Genomic DNA, 21,590 nt, shown 5'->3' with positions numbered 1-21,590 from the left:
CGGTTTCGGGAGGATCAGAAATGCGTCCTTAGTAAATGCTTCCTGGAATACATCATCGATATCCAGGAAACGGTCGAATGTCTCCTGGATAGTTTTTGAGGACAGCTTTCCAGGCTGATCGTGGAGCACGACTGCGGGAACAACAGTGGAACTACAAGCAGGAAGGCCATCTGGTAGAGAGGCCTACATTATCAGCGTAATAAAATTAGGATTCAGGGGATAAAAAGGCGGTTATACCTCTACTCGGATTCGAACATAGTAAGAGGACTCGGGGTCGATTTGGGCCACCACTATTGGCTTGAGCCCTGGGATAATCCACTGTTCGGACATTGTCGCGGACTGAAAGGTTGCTTGTGGAATCAAGGGGATTTGACCACGGGGTCTAAGGGCCAATATAATACTCTTCAGTTGACGATAGGCAAGCTCAGGAATATACGCATTTTTACACCGTTGTATGCCTTCATATTCATTCAACCAATCATCATTCACTGCTCTCGCTCATATTTGACAGTTATGAGCCCTTTTTTCCGCGGCCACCACCTGGAGGCCCTAAGTCCGAATCTAGCTATATATACTCAAGGGGCCACCTAGGAGGTAGAGAAAGAAGGCTCCGTGGAATAGAATGATCAAAATGTAATCTATACATATTGAATGTAGAGGAAGATGATAATAAGTATGCACACGAATCTCATGACGAGGTATGAATATGCCAGGTGTTACTGTCCCAAGAGCGCCTTCATCCAATCCAAAGCCGTCTTGGTACGTTCTCTAACATCAGATTCACTATCGATCTCCAAGCTCCTCAGGCGTTCCATAACACCTAGACTCTTCAGCCTCATGGCCCGCTCTACTCGGCTTGGCCGATCGGTCTTATCATCGTCAAGGGTAAGATTTATCACAATCCAGACACAATTAGCTCGGATCTGCCAGTTGGAGTGGGTTAGAAGAGCCATGGTAAGCTTCAGTAAGTCTTGGTGGAAAACTAGGAGGTGACGGTGCCGCGAGAAGCCGGCGGCAATATGAATGAGGACATAAGTTACGGCACGAATGATTTCGGTAGGATGGAGGATTGTCTTTTGTTGTTGGGAGTTTTGTGATCTGTCTTTGAAAGCAGACATAGGAGAGGAAGGGCTGGTGGTAGGAAGGGGTTTTGGGCGGAGCTTATTCGCAAGGATGTCTAAAAAGTCACTTTGACCGAACTTCTGGAGTAGGTAGTCGATCATATCGGGTGCTCCTGGCCCACACATGATGTTCCGGAGTAGGTCGAATAGTTCCTCTTGCGCAAAGGTATCATCTTGTCGTAACTTCTTGGTCTGATCCAAATCTCCATTCAGAGCCAGCCTGCGTTTCCTAACACTCTCAGCAGAAAGTGCATCCATAGGAGATTTTGAGGCCAAGGAGCTGTCGGTCATTCGCGTGTCAAAGTCTAGCATGGCAGACTCTGATTCCTGGCCGCTAGTCATCAACATTGGATTGAGAATATCTACTTGTTCTCCGAATGAGTTCGACGTGCCCATTTCGATAAGTGCCGAGGGCAGTCCGCTCATACTATCGTCTTGCCTTCTCCTGTTATTGAGGGGATCATTCGGGTCGTGAGAGAGAACCTGCTTGATCCACTCGATACCAAGATCCTCTAGTATGTCCTTCTTCATCTTGTTCGGTACATTGTAAGAGATATGTTTGAGAGACCAGAGGGATTCTATTCTAAGATTTGCATTAGGTGAGTGGGAGTTTTCGCATAAAATTGGCACCATGTTTGCCTCGAGAAGTGCCTGTGGTAAGTTAGTCAAATTGCCACTATGTGTAGATTGAAAGAAGTAATAGAGTTTCAAATGTATACGAACCTCCTTCATTGGACTGAAATCAAGGGCCAAGTTACACATCACAGATGTAGCGGCGATCTGAATCTCGACGTTATTGGATTTCACCAAGGCGCATATGGGTACGGCGATCCCGGCGTCAATGAGGCTTGTTCTGAGCACACTGACTGATCGAGTCAAGGATCTAGCTGCGGCACAGGCGGCAAGTACAACTGGCGTTGGGTTCCCTTCCAACTCAACGATGCAAGTCTTGTTACCAAGCACGGTTGTTTCTGGACTCCAAGGTTTCATCGAATCGATGATGTGCTGTACGATGCCATGGTCGCATATGGCCTTTCTGTATTCATCCGTGAATAATGATAGTGCGGCTAATGCCTTGAGGATGGCTTCCCGGTACTTTATCTTGAAAAGGGCCTGGCGCGTGAACCCGGGTGGCCCCAGAGACACATCCGAGTCTGCTGGCTGGAATAGAGACGCAGCTTGTCTTTTCGTCGCGCTCCACATCGGGGTTCCGGCTTCCGAGCTTGGCCCAAATGACTCTTTCAGCATCTGGGCAAGCTTCTTGATGGCACCGCTCTCTACAGCGTATCTCTGTAGTTCTCGACTCTCCATGACCAGGGAAGCTAAGACAGCAGGAGCTTCCTCTTTGACGCGCAAGGTGCTTGAGTTCATATAGTTTTCAAAAGTTGAAGAGTCTTCAGAATGATGAGCACTATCGAGCATTCTGACCAAGAGTGGTACCAGGAGAAATCCCAGCATCGGGACACGGTGCTTTTTTAGTAGATGATGGCGGAAAAGCGTGGATAGGATACGGGCAGCCATGAGACGAACATATCCACGGTCTGCTCGGGCAACATAGAGCAACCATGATACCAGTACGCTCTCTGGCTCTTCTGAGGGCGGACTGTCGGTAAGGGGGGCCTGAGGCCCGAAGAATTGCCCTCGCTTGTCGTACTGGGGCTGCGAACCCAGCGGTGGGAAGTTGGACGAGCCGTTTATTTGCATTGGCACGGAAGGGAGAAGGGAGTCAATTGGATTCAAGAAGCTGCGTTTGGCAAAGCCATAGCCGGAGGAGGAGTAAGGGGATTTCCATGGCCCCTTTTTCGCTTCGCCGAGGTAGAGGTCACTAAATGATTTGGGAAACACGGTTACTAAGGCTGGACACGTCAAGAGGTGTTCTGCGCGTGCTGCAGACTGTTCGATAATAACGGCGATAGCGCGCAATATGGGGGTTAGTTTGGCGTTAGTGGGAGCAGGGTCTGGGATATAACCCAATGCGCCCGAACTGGTACAGGAACTCTCGGCACCTGGAAGAACGAAGCCTCCAGCGACGATGAATGTTGCCAGTCTGAGACCAAGGGCGTCCAGGACGCCACAGTCGGCTAGGATACTCTTCTGCTGTTCTCCGGTGCAGGTCTTCGATATAAGGTCTGCCACAAGCTCGATGCATGGCTGGGCACCGGGTGAGCTATCCGAGCGTTGAAGAATGTCCCGGAAGGTCGGTATGTATCTGCGGGTGAAGAGCAGGGCTCCCAGGGGCTGAGTCTGGCTGTCTACGTTTTTATATACTAGGGCAAGCTGGTCGGCAATGGTGTTGAGGGTCCGAAGAACGGCGAGGGCAAGGGACCGAGGACACGAGGGGGCCGATAGTATCGAAAGTAATGATGGAATAGTTTCCCCGGCAAGAATTGGAGCGGTATATGCTGGTCCACCTAGACGAAAGAGTCAGAACTACCAGTTCATGGCAAGAAAAAAAATAAAATAAATAAACCAGAAAGAGCACGGGGTAGATTCATACCAAGGGCGAGGCTCCCGACGACGGTGATGGCCTGGAAACACATCTCATCCTCCTCCGTCTGGTGCTGTCTCGGCCTCTGACAATCGACCTTCTTCCCCACGCCACGACGGCTCGATAGGACGTCTGAGAGGAGTGGCAAGATGCCCAGCTCCGTCCAAGCCTGCTTCTTCTGGTGATGGCCGATTATATCATTCTTGAGTGCGCGGAGGGCAGCAATCCGGCCGGCGGTTGAATCCGCATTGCGGACATCGTCGAGGAGGTGCGGGCTAACAACTTTCGTCATCCTGCAGGGAGTATCAAGGCAGACTGACGAAGTGTAGCCAGCCCGCAATACTATGGATGAAACGGCAGAGGGGAGAGCTTCTCTCTCTCTCGTTTGCTTTTGTTGATCAGGGCGGACAGGAAACGGCGTAGGACAGCAGACGAGACAATCGGGGCACAGCCGGTAGCAAACAACAAGGAGATGCGTATGCAGCAGGTTTCACCTAGATATCACCACTTTCCGGGGTTTCTCGTGGAGGTTCGAGAGAGCTTCGCTCGAGTCCGGCGGTTTATGGGAATGACAGGTTCGGTGAGTTATGTTAGAAAAAGACCCGAAGCTCGTGTGGCAAGTGAGCTTCTCGACTTCCCAACAGGCGTCTCGTAGTGTTTTCTTACCAGCTGTTCGCCCTTTATATCCCACAGGCATCTACACTCTCTTCGACTCTTTTCTCTTCTCTTTCTCTTCCTCTTCTCGTTTATGTTCTTTTTGTATGTTAGAAGTTTTTTGTTGCCCAAAAGAGACGTGCGCCGATCTTACCCAAAAAGGAACCGATGACATAATGCAGATGACATAAGAGAACTCCCCTAAACAGGATTAGCGTGGATCATCTTATCTAATCAAGCGTCAACCTAGCTTAAAAGCTCTAGCCAATCATATCCATCTTAGTCATCATATCCCCGCATCACATGACTTTCTTATCCCGTGACTGTGATCCGTGCGCTCTATCCACGTGATCAAACTTTTTTAGCAACTTTTTTTTCTGCCGTTCGTCACCGCCAAAAGGGGCTTTTTTATTGTTTGGTAAAAAAAAGAGAAAAAAAAAAAAAAAACTTCATCTTTTCTTCTTCTTCAGAACTTCGTTTCTTTTTTTTTTTTTGGTATCTTCTTCTTCTTCTCCTTCGTCTCTTTTCCCCCTTGTCCCTTTTTTTCTCTCCCTGTCGAGATAATACGATGCGCAGTTCGATGTTGCTGCAGCCTGCACGCCCGCCTTGCCATAGACCCTGTGCTACCCGCCCACGTGCGCCCCTCCATGCGCAGCAGCAGCAGCAGCAGAAGCAGCGACAGCAAGCATCATCACAGGCGGCGCGAGAGGAAGAAGAAGAAGAGGAAGAAGAGGAAGAAGAGAAGCGAAGATGATGACTTCGTCCCCAACCACAGCCGCGCTGCTACGCGCGTCGCCTAATCCTCCGTCAGCGTCGAGCTCCGCCCCGCGTCCTCTCGAAAACAACATCAACCCCGGCATACAGCAGCAGTACCAGCAGCACCAGCACCAGCACCAGCAGACGGAGACCGGCTCCTGTTCCTCGCCAGAGATAGAGCTGCTGCGGACGACGTTCAAGCGCCAGACGGTAGATGCCGGCACGCAGTATTCTCGACCTACGACGCCGTCTCGAGCGGTCTCCCTGCCCCCGTCCAAGGACGCTGCCGCTAGTGCATCCGGAGGTCTCGGCCAGCAGGCCAGCTCACACATGCCAGGAACCAGCATAGGATCCAAACGCAACACGCCAGATGTGACGAAAGTGCTTGCTGCTGCCCCCGGGCCCCCGTCCGGGCCCTCGTCCGCCCCCTCTCGGCAGCAGCAGCAGCAACATCCGCCACCACCACAACAGCAGCAACAACAGCAACCACAGCAACCACAGCAACGCCAGCAGAGCCAACGGCGGCAGCAATTGGAAGATGAGGACCGGCAGTCAGAGGGCTCAGCTTCTAAACGGTTGAGGCCCACCAGGCCGCCGGTCAAGTTGCTCCCTCGACGGTATGAGGCCGCAGACCCGCGAGACCTTGTCGTGCTGATATCCAGCATGATAATGGAGCTCATCCATTACAACGACCAGATTCCGCTACGGGACGGCAGGCTGACCCGGTTCCACTCCCGTTCTCCGCCCCGGATATCGGTGCAAGACTACCTGCAACGTCTCACGACGCACGCCACACTCTCACCACCCATCCTGCTCAGCATGGTGTACTACATCGACCGCCTCTGCGCCCTATACCCTGCATTCACCATCTCCAGTTTAACGGTCCACCGCTTCCTCATCAGCAGCGCCACAGTCGCGAGCAAGGGGCTCAGTGACAGCTTCTGGACCAACAAGACCTACGCCCGCGTTGGAGGTATCAGCGTCGAGGAGCTGGCCCTCTTGGAGCTCGAGTTTCTCTGGCGCGTCGAGTGGCGCATTGTCCCTCAGCCAGAGGTGCTCGTCGACTACTACCTCAGCCTGGTCGAGCGCTGTGAGGACTATGAGATCCAGCCGGAGGCTCCCCCGGCGACCGCTCCCGTCGTAGCAGAGACCGGACCTACTCGACCAGTACCTGCAACAGTACCTGCAACAGCACCTGCAACAGCACCTGCAACAGCACCTGCAACAGCACCTGCATCCACTGCAGCGCCGTCTGTAACACCCGCGCCAGCCACAGCACCTTCTGTACCGCCTACCTCGTCCATGCCAATCACACCGTCTGTACCAACCGACTCAAAGTCCAAGCCAAAGCCAAAGCCTGGGCCTGGACCAACGGCCAAAAAACCCGGGCCAGACGCTGTTCAGAGCAAGCCACCTTCTTCCTCATAACTCTCTAATATCAAAATCTACCAGATACCCCGCTGCCTGGGGAGGGCTCTACGGTCACCAGCTTTCCTGCTTCCTCTTTCCTGTTCTATCTCTTGTCCTACTAGGTCTGAGACCTCATCTTTGCTGGCGTACATTAAAGCATTTGGGTTTTTCGTCCTTTTTCTCCCCGCCTTCTCATGCATTATTAGATGATTTTAGAAACGGTTGGAGTTGCTTAGGCTTCCCCGTTCGGTCTTCAATTTATACATACAATAATAGTTCCTGCACAAAGAGTTATATACAGACGGCACAGCCCCGTGCTGCCTACTCCTCTTCCGCATCTCCGTTCTATTCCAGCCGGCATTGTTCGATTCCCCCTTTTGTGTCATGTACAAAGCTCTCTTCTTCTCCCGGCCCTGTCAGGTAGTGCCAATTCAGATAGCCGTTCAAAATAATAATGACTCTAGTTCTCTGCTCTAAACACCGAACGTAATATCAAATGTCTTCCCTTTTGCCATCCCTTAGGGCTTGGGCTTAGGGCAACCCTTGGCTTGGCGGCAAATTTCGACCTTCAAGAGCCCAACTTCGACCAGGCAAGATATTATCTTCATATTAACGGCTACCTTGACATTCCATCTCTCCGTCCACATGTCAAGGGCTGTAATAGGGACGGCCTACAGATTACAACATGCCACGGCGCTGAAGTGCCCTATTCTCTCACAATTAGTCGTCCGCCCAAAGGCAAGAGAATCCCCTCTATCCGAATATATATAATGTAAGCACTAACTAAACATGCAGCGCCATTACTGCCTTCAAGCCAGCGGTACGATGGTAGCGGAAGAACGGCTTAAGGGTATTACACCTCTGCAAGGAGAATTAGTTACCTTGCCTTCCGTCCAGGAACTGCGACCAGTCGACTCCTTTGGTGCGTCGCGTCCATTTAACAATGCGTTGTATAGAAGCCTATAGGACTCTAACACGTTCACAGAGGAAGCATACGTTGCAGAGATAGACATAAAGTCATCCAACGTGGTTGTGAAGCTGCTAGATACCCACTACCCTCGAAACCCGGAGGTCAGCCTTTCTCACCTGCGCCGACTCCTAAGGCCAGAGAACCTGCCAGAGCCACTGAAACAGGAACTCGAAGACCTGGGCCCCCAACAGAAACCAGTCGCTTCGATCCATGTGCTGATCCCGCCTCCGCTGCCGGAACTGTCAGAAGTGCAAGCCTTACTCGCTCCGTATACTCCCAAGCTACGCATTGACGGTGAACCCGATACATCTGGACCTGAACGCCAACCTACTGTCCGGATTCAAAGGACGCTCATATCTACTAAACCGCCCACCACAGCCGACGAAGCGCTTGAGTGGTCCCGGACAAAATGGTCCACGGTGTATAATCCCGCAGCACGATCCGCAACTCACGCTCCACCGCAGGTTCAGCTCGTCAGAGCCAAAGCGTCGATATCTCCGCGGGCAGGGTATTATATCGCCCTAGCGAAAGAGGTAGCCGATGAAACACTGCAATCCAATCGAGGCCGTGGCGTAGGTGCCGTTATCGTCGACCCCGAGCTGGCCACTGGCAAACCAGATGATGCAAATGACCTTTTGAACTCAGTGGTTGCAGTCGCAGGCGATACGAGATGGTGGAAAGCTTCCCTGGAACACGCTAGGCCAGAGAAAAAAAAAGAAGAATACAGCATAGACGACGAAGCCGGCCCAGAGAGCCATGCAGTTATGCGAGGAATATCCATGGTATCGCGAAAACGGAAAGCTTTAAATAGCCCTGTGACCGACGACGAGGCGGAATCACCACTACTACCAGAACTCTCGGAAACAGGGTCGGCGCCGTTGTCGCCCACCTCCCTTGAATCGCACTTCTTTCAACTACCTAATTTATTAAAGTCTTCCAAGGGAGGATACCTCTGCACCGGGCTAGATCTGTACATCACGCATGAACCGTGTATTTGCTGCTCTATGGGCATGCTGCTCTCTCGCTTTCGAAGCATAACCGTTCTGCATTCTGGCATGCGTCGGTCGGCGGGGAGTAATGCGCTTGACGCAGTGCATGGCTACGGGCTTCACTGGAGGGAGGAGCTGAACTGGAGAGCCATTGGGTTCGAGTTTTCCGAGTCTGCAGAGGGGGATGACAAGGCTGAAGATGAGTTCAATGCTTGATTGAGCTGTTTCCGTACAATTACGTTTCTCTGCACATACGGACGAGTTATATACCTGAGTGATATTTACAATGATTGGGCTATATTAAGTAGGAAAACGTCTATTACCCGAGGTGTCAAACACTTAGAGAAAAAGGAATAATGAATTACGCTGTTTCAGTAGTTTAAATATTCCTTATCAAAAACAGGAATACAAAAGGATACTAAACAGCAAAGTGAATTAAGAAAACCTTTTTTTGAGTATTTTTATACACAGCACTACCCGAAACATAAGAAATTTCCGCCTCCATTAGAATCAGATGGGTCATAATTACTGGTGTACATCATAATCCCAAGAGCCCGATTTTTGTAGGAAATTTCCATCCCCCCGCCGCCGCCGTAAGGCCGTTAACAATGTCACAAAACATCCCATGTCGAGAAATAATGATCATTATCATGGCCAAATTCAAGGAATAAAAAAGATAGTAAGAAAGAAAGAAAATTTGCAAGTGAAGTGTATTCTTGTCATCGCGTGTTCTACTCCTCTACTTTGCGTCCCTTAGAACGGCCGCCCATTCGGTAATTGGTGGGATTCGGTGCAAAAGTGGATCATTAGGAGATGTTTGTGCAATGGACATGAATAGTTCTTCGAGGCGCTGGATCAAAATGTCCATAATTCGAGGGGCTACTTCGCTTATCGCAGGGTCCTGAATATTTAAGTTAGACGAAAGTAAAATATATAATCATTGGATATAGAATAGCTTACTCTGACGTTGACAGAACGAAGGACTTGCTGGAGCCAGGTCAAGCGCTCCATGACATGAGTTTCCATGGATGATGTCACAGCGGCACTGACTGAGAGAGCAACGAGAGGTGATAAAGTAGCAAGATACGATGGATTGTAGTTGACAAACAAATCAGTGAAGAGCTCAGCCTGCTGGGATGATTGAAGCCACTATAAAGAACATAGTTATCAGTATCACTGAGTTTATTACCAAAAGAGGAGGTAGGAATGTATGAACGTACCCTAACAGACGCCTCCTCGTACTTTCCATCCGTCATAAGCTGAGCAATTTGAGCAAGCTCGCTATCCTTAGTAGATGGTGGTGTGATTTTGGCTTCATTTGAGCCAGAGAAGCCCTGTTCCAGTGACGGCTCCTGTTCATTTCTGGCAGAGATCTGATTATGAAGCTTGAGAATCTCATTGCCAAATCCATTCTGTGCTTGTGCAATCGTGGACACTGACTCAGCCATGTTTCGAACCAATGTAGTTAGTTCATCAATCTTAACGCTATCTTTGATTTGCTGGTCTTCAAGTTGCTTCAATTTTCCAGCAAACTTCCTTTCGACGTCTTTTGTATGTTTATCAGCAGCGCGAGCCTGTTCCTCCTTGAATGCCGGGATTATGGACTTGCTAACAGCGTTTGCAATTCCTTTCTCAATGCGTCCTGCAATGGAAGGTAGCATAAGCTCGGACATGGCGCGGACGGTAGCAGGAGCTTGCATTGCATGAGAAATTGCTTCTGGAAGGGCAGTCTTAATCGCTCCATTGATATGCTTATCAAGAGCTGACGCTGTGCTATCTTTTAAGGACGGAAGTACAGATTGCTTAATGTTTTCGGAAACAATGCGGGCCAAGGTTTTCTCAACATTTTCTGATAACGTCTTGGAAACCAGCCGCAGTACTTCGTCCTGTCGGAGAGTTGCGAGCTTATCTTGAGCTCGACGGTCCTCATCGAAACGACGATATACCGTGTCGAGTCCATCGTTAAGAGATGTAGTGAACATCGATGTCAAATTCTGTTCGATCTTTTGAACTTCCTTAGACAAGGCTTGCATAGAAAGGCTTGATTCAGCCAATGCTTCAGTCTCTACCTGTCGAGGGCGTGGCTGTTCAGCCGGCGTCTGTTTTCGTGCAATAACCGGCTTGATAGGCGAAGTGACTGGAGCATCAGAAGATTCTTCTTGTACCTTTGTCGCTTCCTTAGCTTTACCCACAGAATCCTTCTTCTTCCGTTTCTTGTCGGGCTTTTCGCCTGATGTTTGTTCTTGCTGCGATTGGGTAGCCGTAGACGCAGATTCAGCTATCGACTTTTTCTTTGGAGACCCGGGGATTGATGAGTTAGTAACCGATGTTGCCTCCTTCTTTACATCTTTTGTTTCATGGTTGGGGCTCTTGGAAGGTGTACTTCCGTCTTCACCCCGGCTGCTGTCCTCGGTTGGTTGCAAAGGCTGAAGATCCTTAATCTCGATATATCCTTTTTCTAGGGCATCTACAGATTCGATGATTTTGTTGTCAATATTCCAGCCTAAGTCGAGTTTCTTGATGCTGAGGCAAGTTACTCCTCGTGAATGCATAACATATAGCTCGAACAGACCGTTATCTTCTTCAACTCCACGGGCGCCCGCTGGTTTTGACAAAGGGAGAAGTTCAAGGCTTCTCAGCTGACCGCGTGAACCAAATGAGAGTTCTCGGATACCGCTCATGCAAGCGGTTGAATCAGGCTTCGGTAAATCGGGATCTTTGTTCGTCACAGCCTGGATAAAGGCAGCCTGTGTCATCGGGGGAAGAGCATATCTGGGAGCAGATAAATGAACGAAGTAGATCGAGTTTCTGGTAGGATGGCCAACCACGATAATTCCAGAGCCTGGATGGTACGCAATACTGCAGATAGCATCCGATTCATTGCTGTGAGGGAAGTTCAATTCCTGCACAGCCTTTCCAAGGCCAAGATCCCAGAGCTGCAGAGTGTGGTTCTGTTTCAAACCCACTAGGATATATCTTAGAGCTTGGGCTTTCAAATAAGGCCGCTGTTTGTCAATGAAGACGACAGAGGTCGGCCAGCACTTCTCGTTGGGGGAACCAGTAACAAGAGTCAGTAGCGGGATGCGAATATCGCACTTGTTGGAAGCCAACATTTCATCAATATCGCGGATATCCCAGAATCTCAACCTGCCGGTCTTATCAAGCGACGCAATGACGGTATCATCACCGCTGAATACGAAATCCTTTCCAGCTTTCCCAGTAGCAATCTTGAGAGACTTCTCCTTGAAATACTTTTCGGTATCCACCTTACCCGGCGTAGTAAAGCCATACTCAGCCAAAGCAACACGGGGCCGAACAATGTGAATAGACTTGCCACGACCGATAGCGAAGAATTCAGGATGGCGAGAGCTCTGTTTAGCACGGGTTTTCAACTGACCACCAGAGGTATTCTCATCCGATGTTGGGAAAGGTGGGAAGATTAAACTCTGACTTTCAAGGATGTCCGACTCGAAGTAGTCGTCATCTGCACGGGAAATAGTAGTCCAGTAAACAGAACCACTAACACCGATACCAAGGAATGCCTGCTCTTTAATAGCGGAACCAGGCGGTGCTTGGGACACAGAGACATTAAAAATTCTGTCATTAGTTGAACGGAAGATCTGTCGGTCATGGCCATCGTCCTGACGAATGATACGAGCCCCACCGTTTTTTGCAAGAGCATACACGATATACTCAGGAGTTGCTGAAGTGAGCGAGCGATCAAGTTGGTCAAAGCCTTTTTTAAGACGAGCAATGTCCATCACTCCATCGTCACGGATGCCAACAGGTTTCAAACTTGCTTTCCAAGTAATGGACACGAATGGTTTCAATGGGAAGTTGTAGACAGGAACTATGCGGTCGGTCTCCGCCTCAGTTTCCCAATTCTCTGCCACATTTTCGTTCTTAGCCTCTGACTTGGTGGGCTCAGCGGCATCATCACTACTTGTAACAGTTACAACTTTGTTGGCAGGTTTCTTAGCCTTTTCTCCTTCGGGGGCCACTTTGGCACTGTGCAGATTTTTGGAAGAGTCGCCTGAAGCCTTTTGTGGAATACTATCCTCGGGTGCAGAATGATCTAGTTTGGGTTTCTTCTCTGATGGTTGCGCGGATTCCTCCGCTTCAGCACCAGAATCAGCTACTACCGTTCCTTCAAGGCCTTCCGGGGCAGACTCTTCTCCACTTTGCTGGCTGGACGACTCTTTGGCCGCGGTTATAGTGGTTTGCTGTACCTGAACAGAACGTTCACCAACCTCCTCTGGGCCAGTATGGGGAGCTGGACGCTTTAAATCTTCGGAAGTGACCTTCCCTCTTTGATTCTCCTTCCCGGCTGCTGTGACGGCTCCAACTGAGGGGCTGGCGCGGCCAGAACGGGGTTGACTGTTGGGGGATAGATTCCTCGACGATGCCGCGGCAAGATGTTCAAAAGGATTGACATGGCTGAAGATAGTCGGCTTGTTTGTTCCCTTGGGTTGCAACGGATCAAACTGAGTAACATCGCTGATATCAGCCGTGCCAAAAGTTCTGACAGGAGAATTTTTACATTCATCCGAGGCTGGACGGTCATTGGTGTCCGTACTAATCAGTGGTTTGCTGGGGGATTTAGTTTCAGGAGGAGAGGCCCCCTTCGACTTTTGAGCAGCTGGCTGATTCAACAGTCTAAGCAGCATTTCCTGCGTTGCGTCCCCAGAGGGCGTAGGTGTCGCGCCCGGCCTTTCAGCTGGGCTATGTCTTCCCGGGGCGGCAGATAACGGTCCTGGGGCAGTAGAGGCGCCAACCGTTGACTGCCCGCGGAAAGACGCAAGGATGTCGGAAGCCGATATGGTGCGTTGGCCAGGCATACGATGGCCACTACCATTGGCACTACCGTTACCATTTGCCTCAACACGCGCTGGAACGCCGGATGGGAGTCCCGTCTCGGCTGGCGGGTTGGAGCTTTGTCCACCTGCAGGCTGACTAAACTTCAGCAAGTTCAGCAAGTTTGTGCGATCAGAGCTCATGGGTTGCTGGTTCTGCTCGCTCTGTGGGGTAGAGTAGCTTGGGCTGATCACGTCCGAGCCATGGTGGGGAGGATTAGACGGCAGTGGAGGGCTAAGGATTGGTGAGGAAGCGTAAGGTGAGGCATAGTTGAACTGCGTAGGCGATGTGACGCCAGGCGAACTCCCACTCCGCTGCTGTTGATGCTGAAGAAAGTGTCCAGTGTAAAACGGCTGCTGGCCCTCTGATTGATGTCCACCTGGGGACGGACGAGGTTTTATTCTCGCGAACAGAGCTTGTAAATCAGCAGGAGAGCCGGAACCAGCCATGGCAATAGCGACGGTAGCTCAAGCTACCCAAGACCAGGTTGTAAAGGAAGATAAAGGAAGGGGAAAAAACGAGACACAAGGCTGCTAAGCGAACGTGCTAATACAATTCGTATATGAAGAAAAGGGAAACGGAAAAGAGAAAAGGTGAAATGAAATAAGGAGGGTTGAAGAAGTGAAGTTGAAGTTGAAGAACCAAAATAACAATTTGAATATTTTTAAGTTGGCGGTTGGGCTGTTTGTCTTGTTTGCAGCATTTGCATGTTTGTCCGACTTCGCGGCCCTTTTTGGGCTTTTGAGGGATGACGAAGAAAAAGCCGAGGAAACTTGCAAGTCGCCGCTGGTGATCGTGTGAGAAGATTGAGAGATATCACCCGACTCAGGGAGAAGAAAGAAGAAGACGAAGACGAAGAAGAAGAAAGAGGGGAAGAAAAGAGAGGGTTAAAAAAAAGAGAGAGAGAGAGAAAGAGAGCCGCACCTCAGATGTTAGCTGAAGAGTTCACCCGGTTTTAAAGCAAGACCTCTGCTGGCTGGCAGCATCCAATATCCAGATATGTTTTGTCTTAGAAGGTACGCACCTATACGACCCTTGGAACTATGTATAGCTGGCCGTCAATATGACAACAGCTAACTTGTCTGCAAAGCTGGCTTCCCCTCCTTTTCATTCCGACGAACGCTAGTCCGCTGTTTATTCTCTCCTTCGTCACCCTTACCTACATCCTCCATCGGCCCTGTATATACTGCTCTGCCCTCCTCTTGATCCTGTTTATCTCGTCATGTCACTGGTCAGACCGCTGCTTCTTTGATATCAGGGCAGATTGGTTTGCCCCGCGATTCGCTCATTTGCCTGCAGCCACTTCGACGAATGCAACTACTACTGCTCCGGCTCTTAATTCTACTACAAACGAGCTGATCGAGTATGTCTTTGATACCGTGAATACAACGGCCACCGCCCTTATGGGAGCTGCGCTTGAAGAAGCGAAACGCTGTGTCATACCTAACGGTTCATCAAGTTCCGGAGAACCAGAATGGACTGGCATTGGCCTTGAGTGGTTTAGGAGCTTATTGGGGCGCAGGGAGTGGACTCTTCCCTGTGTTGATGTGAAGGTTAGATTATAAACAGAGGCAAGCTTGGTATATGCACAGGCACCTTGCTCCGCTTGTCGGTATCTCTATAACAACTGGACTGGCTAACCGTTATGATGGAATGACCTTCATGCCTCGACTGTTGCACGGCCAGCTTGAAGATATTTTTATAACTTTTTGTTTAGCATTCTTCATATTATGCACCCCTGCTACAAGCCATTTGAATGCATCCATATATTGATATTTCCATGTATTTTACGCATATTCATTCCCTTGTACCGACTGCACTAGCTGTGAATATGTATTCTATGCATTTTAATTGTTTCTCTAGCGCATGAAGATGGTATATTTCTGATTCTCAGCTCAACTTTACCTCGTATACAAAAATGGTTTTCCAGCCAACCTAGAAACAGCAATATTAAGCATGAAACTAGGCAACCAGGCCTTATTCCACGAGTTAGCGTGGTAGAAATGAAGAAGGTATAAAAGTAGAACGCGAGGCGCGTGTACTCATCAGAGGCAACAAGCTATACATCTAGGTTAGCAGTTAACATACAGGCACAATGGGCTTCTCACACGTCGGCCTAACAGTCCCAGACGATAAGTTCGAAGAGACTGTATCCTTCTACCTAGCTGCTCTGGCACCGCTGGGATACAAGGAGAAACTACGTCCTCATCCCAAAGTTGTCGGTATGGGCGTATGCTACCCCGAGTTCTGGATCGCTTCGTCTGCTGTTCCTAGTGCAAGCGCCAGTGAAGACGATACAGCCACCCCAGGCAAGGAGGTTGTGTTTGGAAGTACGCACATCGCTTTCAGTACCGGAAGTAAGTGGACTTTCCCGGGCATTGGTATCAGTTGGTTAAATGAGAGTGGGAATGGATATGTCTAAATGTACAATAGGTCGAGAACTTGTCCATGCGTTCTATGAAGCCGCGTTGAAGCAAGGAGGAAAGTCAAATGGTGACCCCGGGGTAAGACCGCAGTATACCAGGTTCTACTATGCGGCGTTCGTCTTTGATCCGGCAGGTAATAACATTGAAGCTGTCTGCCTGTGGCCTGCATGGTGTCATTGGAAGTACTGGTTTGGCATGGGTGTGTTTGGTCGACAGAAGTCCGAGTAGCGGGCGAAGGAAGCAAGTATATATAAGGAGGGACAGATATCAGCTTCATAAGTCCGTTTATTCTATGTACTTTAACTATACTAGGTGGCACAGGTACATACCTGGTGGTCAAACCAAGAAGAGAGGCAGAAAAAGAGAGAAACCAGGAGAGCGAGTAGGAGAGAAAAGGAAGATTAATAGCAGAAAAAAGGAGAAATCATCAAACGCAGAAAACACATCGACTGAAACATGGCAGGAACATAATAGAAAATGTAAAAACGTACAATAAACCAAGGTGAGTATCATAAAGCAGGGAGCAAGACAGGATGTAAAAGTGTGTAGGTGACATGGGAGGGTAGGTGGAGAGGTTAGGATGATATGATATTATAAGATTAACATTCCAGTATGATGTGGTATGGGGATTCGGTCATCAATTAGAATATTGATTAGTAGATGGGTGTGAAGGGTAGGGTAAAGGGGTAAATAAGGAATGATATGGGGGGGGCCATATAGAGAATCTTCCAACAAAAATAGCTGGTAGATATAACAAATAGAAAAAGAAAATCAAACGTTCAGTAATTAACCGGCGTTAATTTTTTATTTCCTTTCATCTCTGTTTTCAGCTTTCATGTCTCTCATAAATATTCTATTCGCACTTTGCTCTTTTCTTTTAGAGTAAGTTTTCTTAGCATCCTCCAGTGATAAGAGGTGCTTTTTTGCCCTTATTGTTGGGCAAGCAGATGCGAAGGATGTTTAGCTGTATCCTCCGCTAACAGGCATTGGCCAGTCGTCTTCGGTAATGCTGCTCCAGAAGACCCATACCATGATCACGGCACCAAGGTTGAAGAGGGTTTCAAAGAAGGCACCGTTGATTTTACCATCGGTGGCGTTGCAGAGGTGCGTGCTGATGACGAACTGGAAAATCTGGCTCAAGGCAAACAAAAGGGCGGCGATAGAGAGGTATACTTTTGGAAGTTAGTCTTATGTCTCTTGATGTCATGGATGGCGGTCTTGACTCACGCATAGGTCTCTTCTCCTTCAGCACCTTGACGACCAAGAAGGTCTCAAACACGAAGAATCCGACTATGCAGATTAGCGGGAAAAGGAGGTATAGGATGTAAAGCCCTATGTTCTGATTTGGCGCATGTCGGCTAGACTCAAAGCGGCCTGTCCACGTAAAGGCGGTGTCGAGGGCAATGTACCCGGTACCGACGAAGAGGACGAGGGCCGAGGTGACGAGCAGTCCAAGGGAGATGGCAGTGCCATCGTCGATAAGTTGGTAACCGACAATGGCGTTCAGAAGGAGTAGCCAGGCGGTGGCAGAAATGGCACCAAGATGAGCTGCGGAAAAGCCCTATAGGTTCGTTAATAAGGTGTAAATAAAAATGCAGAGCAATGTAAGTAAATACCTGTCTAACTGCGTCGCTAAGCGGGAAGGCACCGACTGAGAAGATCTCGCAGATCGAAATAATGATAAACCCGACAAGGAACACTTGCATCTCCCTGTTGTCAGTCAGCCAAGAGTTAACTTCAAGGGGGAAAAAGGCAAAATGCATCACCTTCTACCGACAGCAGCCCGTTTTCTCTCCGACCTCCATATTAGAAATAGCGTGGAGAAGATTGCGACAAAGCACAGTAGAATGGATCCTAATTGTATAGGAAGTCAGCATTCATCCATGAATAGTGTTAAATTGCCGTAATTATACCCAAGTTTCCAACGTTCCGACCACTATCAAGGTTGATTCCCGTCAAGGCACATCCGCCATACTTTTCATTTGGAGGCTGGTTATTCTTGACGAAGAGCTATCCATCTCTGTCAGTATTATGGTCCGTAATCGATAAGGGTCGACGCTTGGAAACGTACGTTGCACACCGGAAGTGTCGAATCTCGACAAAAGTTCTACATCACCCCAATTAACTATTAGCGCATGTCCCTGCATTAATCCAGTATCCGGAGATAGCCCAGGGATAACCCAGAACGAACGGAGAGGTGCAGCCGCGTACATGAAATTTGCCAAACTGCGTCGACCCCATGATTGGCAATCTTCTATCCTGCGAGCCTCACAGGCGATAAATGGTGTGGTTCCTCCCCAGTAAAAGTGTGCAGCGACCGCCTGATAACCGGACAATGGCTGTCAAAGAGCAAAAATCGATACCGGCCAAGCGGAGGGTCCTGGCGGCGCGATGGATGTTGGGCAGTAGCGGCTCGATAGATGGGATATGGGTATATCAAGCCACCGGCAGCCTGACTGAGGATGGGGTCGAAGGAAGATATCCGTGTTGAAACTGCGAAGGAGAGAGTGTCCGGAGAGGTCGAGTGAGGTCGAGAGTGAAGATGTTTTTGTGTGGCAGGGCTGGGGGGCTTGTTGACAAGAGAAGGAAAAATGTCAGATGAAGTTGTCCCTGGTGGAGAGAGTCCACTTCTTGTAACGCCACAGGCAAGCTCCAGGGCTCCCTCCTTGGTTTCTTTTTAGATAGTCAACGCTTAGACTAGCTTCGCGATCGATCGATCAAGGGCGGGAACATCGATCGCCTTGCCCCGTCAGCATCACGACCAAAGGGCAAAGTTGAAGTTCGACGATGTCGAAGTTCTCGGGATGTTCGAAGATGTTTTCTTGTTTGGTTTTCAGGGGACGAAGAAGAGGTTTTGTCTGTATCGCGGTTACTGCGTATCTGTGTATCAGGTATCGTTGTATCATGTATCAGGGAGCCAGGCACGGCTTGCATTGGCCAACCAGAGCACGTCCTGGTCCGAGATGGGCTGTTTTTCCAGGCAGTTAGTGGAGCCATGCCCGTCATGGCGTAAGATATCTGTCAGGCTGATACGCAACGTTACGATACGCCCTGGCCTGGGTTGAAATAAGCTTACGGCCTGCATACATACATGTATTTTATTAAGCGTGCGTAGTCAGAGTAATAACATATTAATGCTCTTGTTATATTCGGGGAAGACAAAAAGAGAGACAAAAAGGTAAGTAAGGGACATGGGGATATGGAGATGCATGAATGAAACAGATCCCTGTCAAGGTATATATTGCTAGTGCTGAAACATGAGCTTGTCCCTCTTGCTCCTTGGACTCGGTCCTGCCGCCTAGCCAAGGAGGGTCGCTTATATCCTTAATCTATGATATAGGTTGCTACTAGATGCTAGATACATGCTTAGCTTGATCTCTATACGAGAAGATCTAGCCCAGAGAAATCGTCAGGAGGTGGTATATATGGCATGAGATAGGTATGATTCTGGTGTATATAGATTAGCTTGGTGTCTATTCGACCGTTCTGCCACCGTAGGCATATAAAAGACTCCATGGTAATGTACCGCCAGTTGTTAGTTTGGGATAGGAACGGGTGTGGCATCACGGCTGTTGGTGGTCGCGACCCGAGGCAACTCGTCAGGCTCATTGGATTCGCTGGATGCATCAGAATCAGCCTCCTCCTCCTCTTGTACGTCCACAGCCCTAGTGTCAGTAGCAGAGTTAGACAGCCGAGTGTTTGCGGTTTCCACGAACTCATCTCGCTTCTCCTTGGTCCACGCCCGCGCATTCCGATACCACGTAGCGCCTTCACGGAAGGTGTCAATACCATCTGTCATTCCAAGTGATCGAAGTTGATGCATATAGTATTTGGGGCTGTCCGTAGGACCCTCAGGCTTCACAGGATGGGTGGTGTATAGCTTTAGAGTACCGTCATGATAGGTTGCCGTGATGGTATATGCATTGCCATCGTATACAGGCTCATCAACTTTATATGACTGCAGAGCCTGGACACCACGGGCTCCCAGTGCACCATAATAGCAGGCTTGTCTTTTGGCTACAAGCGCAGACTGATCGGGCCCCTTGACCTCGAGAAACAGAGTAGGCATGAGTGGACGGCTGGCCGTCGCCGACGGGACAATATATCCACTGAGTTCCTCTCGTATCTGTGGATGCAGCTGCTCGGGGTGACTTCCATAAAGGCGATCCGGCCAGGCGTTTGGGAGTGTCCCGTCTGTCAGCGGATTGAGGTTCCCGAGTGGGTAGTGTCCACCTCTGCGGTCCAGGGAATCGCCTTCGATCGCCGGTATCAACCGCAATGCTGCGTTTTCGATATCCGCGTCCAGTTCGCCGTTTTCCTTTTTAAACCTCATAAACGCGTCTTCCGTGAAATTATGCGGTAGGAGATCGTCCCGCGGCGTGCTCAATCTCTGCACGATATCGTCCCAGTTACTTGGTTTGTCTGGTGTCCGTCCGTCCGAAAACCAGTACTGATCAGGGTAAACGCCATGGTCTATAAGGTGCTGCTGGAAAGCACGGTTATAAGTACCACCACTCGAGCGCCCGGAAGAACGCGTGGACGTGCGTTTAGAATTCGAGGACTCAGACCTAGTTCCAGCTGCCGCCCGCTTTTTGCTACGGGAAGTTGGCTCATTCGGAGGCATGGCAATGTTGTCACGGCTCTGGGGGGGTGGATACTAGAAGATATCAGTAATGGACACGGTCGATGAAAGGGACTGAGAAGATATCTGTATATAGTCGTACACTTCTAAGGTCTCTAAGGTCGGGTCCACCGTATCTGGAGGTCTTCTTAATATCCTGTAGCTGCCGGGGCGAGCACCGTTGGAGAAATTCGACTGCGGACGATGGCGATGCTCGAGTATTCTTATAATATTGTCGCGTAACGGGGCGACGAACGTGAGATGTTACCGATCTGTTCCTCCGGTTGAATTCCTGCAACGCGTCCTTGGTCAAGGGGATTTTCGACAGGTTATCCCAGAATTCGGGAGGCCGTCTGGCTGTCCTTGGTGCTTTTATCTGCCGATATTGAGTATCATCCTCTGAGCTCTGGCGCTTGCTCAATGGACTCCATGGATCGGGCTGAATCATGAGGGGAGGGGGGGATTTCCACCGTGTTCAGAAATATTTAATGCAAGCGATGCAGGACTTTTCATCACCCTTGCATCGTGCATGGGGCCAGAGACGTGTCATTCTGCGTGTGTATGCTGGTATGGTAAGCAGCGAATGAGAGTTGTTGGAAGTTGATGCCATTGAAAAGCTTTGAAGCACAAAGATTTATTTGAGCCTCTCAAGAAAGCCAAAGAAAGGCTTGGCATGTTTTTTGCACATGACAAAGATGATTGCTCTGTATCTCGAGAAATAGATATTAATGGAACAAAAAAATAGCAATTAGAATTCCTCAGGTTTATATGGAGCATGCATCATAGTATTTATGAAGGCTTCAGAGAAAAACCATTGACCAGACATTAACAGGCATTTTCAACCACAAGCTTCTTTCCATCTCTCTCACCCAGCTCGACTTTCAACGTACGGCCGAAGACTTCGAACATCATTTCGGCACACACCTTTGTCAATGCAGGGTCATATCGGCCCTTGCTTAGTTCGTCCCTGATAAATGCATCTTTGGGATTGGTTAGCAGAGACCAAGAAGGCTTGCTTGAAGACACTACATACGCTGTGCCCAAGCAGCCTCGTAGAAGCTGAAGCACACACCCTTCTCATGAAGAGTGTTACGAATCAAATCTCGGCCCGGTGCTGGGACGTGGTTGTCATTCTTGCCGAATATCTATCAAGAGCGCATTAGTCTCATAGTCTGCCAAAAGGGTTACTGGTTCATCATACCATAACCAGCTCACCTTTGATATCTCCCGCCCTTTGAAGGCTGTCGTCTTGTTTCCCTTCTCCAAGTGAATGACTGTGAATATCAGTTGCAAAATAACAT

At 49.3% G+C, this 21,590-nt stretch overlaps 9 protein-coding genes across 9 annotated transcripts; 4 read left to right on the top strand and 5 right to left on the bottom strand.

Annotated features, from left to right (window-relative positions):
- Window positions 1-716: 716 nt before the first annotated feature.
- Window positions 717-3,901, bottom strand: MCYG_05355 (armadillo repeat protein; the record flags this gene model as incomplete). Its single annotated transcript, XM_002845440.1, has 3 exons — window positions 717-1,772; window positions 1,845-3,532; window positions 3,619-3,901. 3 exons carry the CDS (start codon window positions 3,899-3,901, stop codon window positions 717-719), a joined length of 3,027 nt encoding a protein of 1,008 aa, XP_002845486.1.
- A 1,112-nt stretch (window positions 3,902-5,013) lies between these two features.
- MCYG_05354 (cyclin-dependent protein kinase regulator Pho80) lies at window positions 5,014-6,447 on the top strand (the record flags this gene model as incomplete). Its single annotated transcript, XM_002845439.1, has 2 exons — window positions 5,014-5,636; window positions 5,682-6,447. 2 exons carry the CDS (start codon window positions 5,014-5,016, stop codon window positions 6,445-6,447), a joined length of 1,389 nt encoding a protein of 462 aa, XP_002845485.1.
- Window positions 6,448-7,218: 771 nt separating this feature from the next.
- Window positions 7,219-8,604, top strand: MCYG_05353 (conserved hypothetical protein; the record flags this gene model as incomplete). The annotated part of the gene is made up of 2 exons (XM_002845438.1): window positions 7,219-7,351; window positions 7,415-8,604. The coding sequence occupies 2 exons, from the start codon at window positions 7,219-7,221 to the stop codon at window positions 8,602-8,604; spliced, it is 1,323 nt and encodes a 440-aa protein (XP_002845484.1).
- A 523-nt stretch (window positions 8,605-9,127) lies between these two features.
- Window positions 9,128-13,691, bottom strand: MCYG_05352 (conserved hypothetical protein; the record flags this gene model as incomplete). Its single annotated transcript, XM_002845437.1, has 3 exons — window positions 9,128-9,289; window positions 9,349-9,537; window positions 9,609-13,691. The coding sequence occupies 3 exons, from the start codon at window positions 13,689-13,691 to the stop codon at window positions 9,128-9,130; spliced, it is 4,434 nt and encodes a 1,477-aa protein (XP_002845483.1).
- Window positions 13,692-14,241: 550 nt separating this feature from the next.
- MCYG_05351 (conserved hypothetical protein) lies at window positions 14,242-14,807 on the top strand (the record flags this gene model as incomplete). Its single annotated transcript, XM_002845436.1, has 2 exons — window positions 14,242-14,258; window positions 14,333-14,807. The coding sequence occupies 2 exons, from the start codon at window positions 14,242-14,244 to the stop codon at window positions 14,805-14,807; spliced, it is 492 nt and encodes a 163-aa protein (XP_002845482.1).
- Window positions 14,808-15,337: 530 nt separating this feature from the next.
- MCYG_05350 (glyoxalase/bleomycin resistance protein/dioxygenase) lies at window positions 15,338-15,896 on the top strand (the record flags this gene model as incomplete). The annotated part of the gene is made up of 2 exons (XM_002845435.1): window positions 15,338-15,599; window positions 15,676-15,896. 2 exons carry the CDS (start codon window positions 15,338-15,340, stop codon window positions 15,894-15,896), a joined length of 483 nt encoding a protein of 160 aa, XP_002845481.1.
- Window positions 15,897-16,628: 732 nt separating this feature from the next.
- MCYG_05349 (chitin synthase export chaperone) lies at window positions 16,629-17,909 on the bottom strand (the record flags this gene model as incomplete). The annotated part of the gene is made up of 6 exons (XM_002845434.1): window positions 16,629-16,840; window positions 16,896-17,229; window positions 17,285-17,378; window positions 17,435-17,522; window positions 17,582-17,678; window positions 17,880-17,909. The coding sequence occupies 6 exons, from the start codon at window positions 17,907-17,909 to the stop codon at window positions 16,629-16,631; spliced, it is 855 nt and encodes a 284-aa protein (XP_002845480.1).
- Window positions 17,910-19,203: 1,294 nt separating this feature from the next.
- MCYG_05348 (conserved hypothetical protein) lies at window positions 19,204-20,737 on the bottom strand (the record flags this gene model as incomplete). The annotated part of the gene is made up of 2 exons (XM_002845433.1): window positions 19,204-20,325; window positions 20,393-20,737. The coding sequence occupies 2 exons, from the start codon at window positions 20,735-20,737 to the stop codon at window positions 19,204-19,206; spliced, it is 1,467 nt and encodes a 488-aa protein (XP_002845479.1).
- Window positions 20,738-21,114: 377 nt separating this feature from the next.
- On the bottom strand, window positions 21,115-21,493 carry MCYG_05347 (dienelactone hydrolase family protein; the record flags this gene model as incomplete). The annotated part of the gene is made up of 3 exons (XM_002845432.1): window positions 21,115-21,269; window positions 21,323-21,434; window positions 21,491-21,493. The coding sequence occupies 3 exons, from the start codon at window positions 21,491-21,493 to the stop codon at window positions 21,115-21,117; spliced, it is 270 nt and encodes an 89-aa protein (XP_002845478.1).
- Window positions 21,494-21,590: the final 97 nt, after the last annotated feature.

This window comes from Microsporum canis, genomic scaffold, assembly GCF_000151145.1.
Source record: "Microsporum canis CBS 113480 supercont1.5 genomic scaffold, whole genome shotgun sequence".
NCBI lineage: Eukaryota > Fungi > Ascomycota > Eurotiomycetes > Onygenales > Arthrodermataceae > Microsporum > Microsporum canis.
This window is presented reverse-complemented; position numbering and strand designations above follow the sequence as displayed.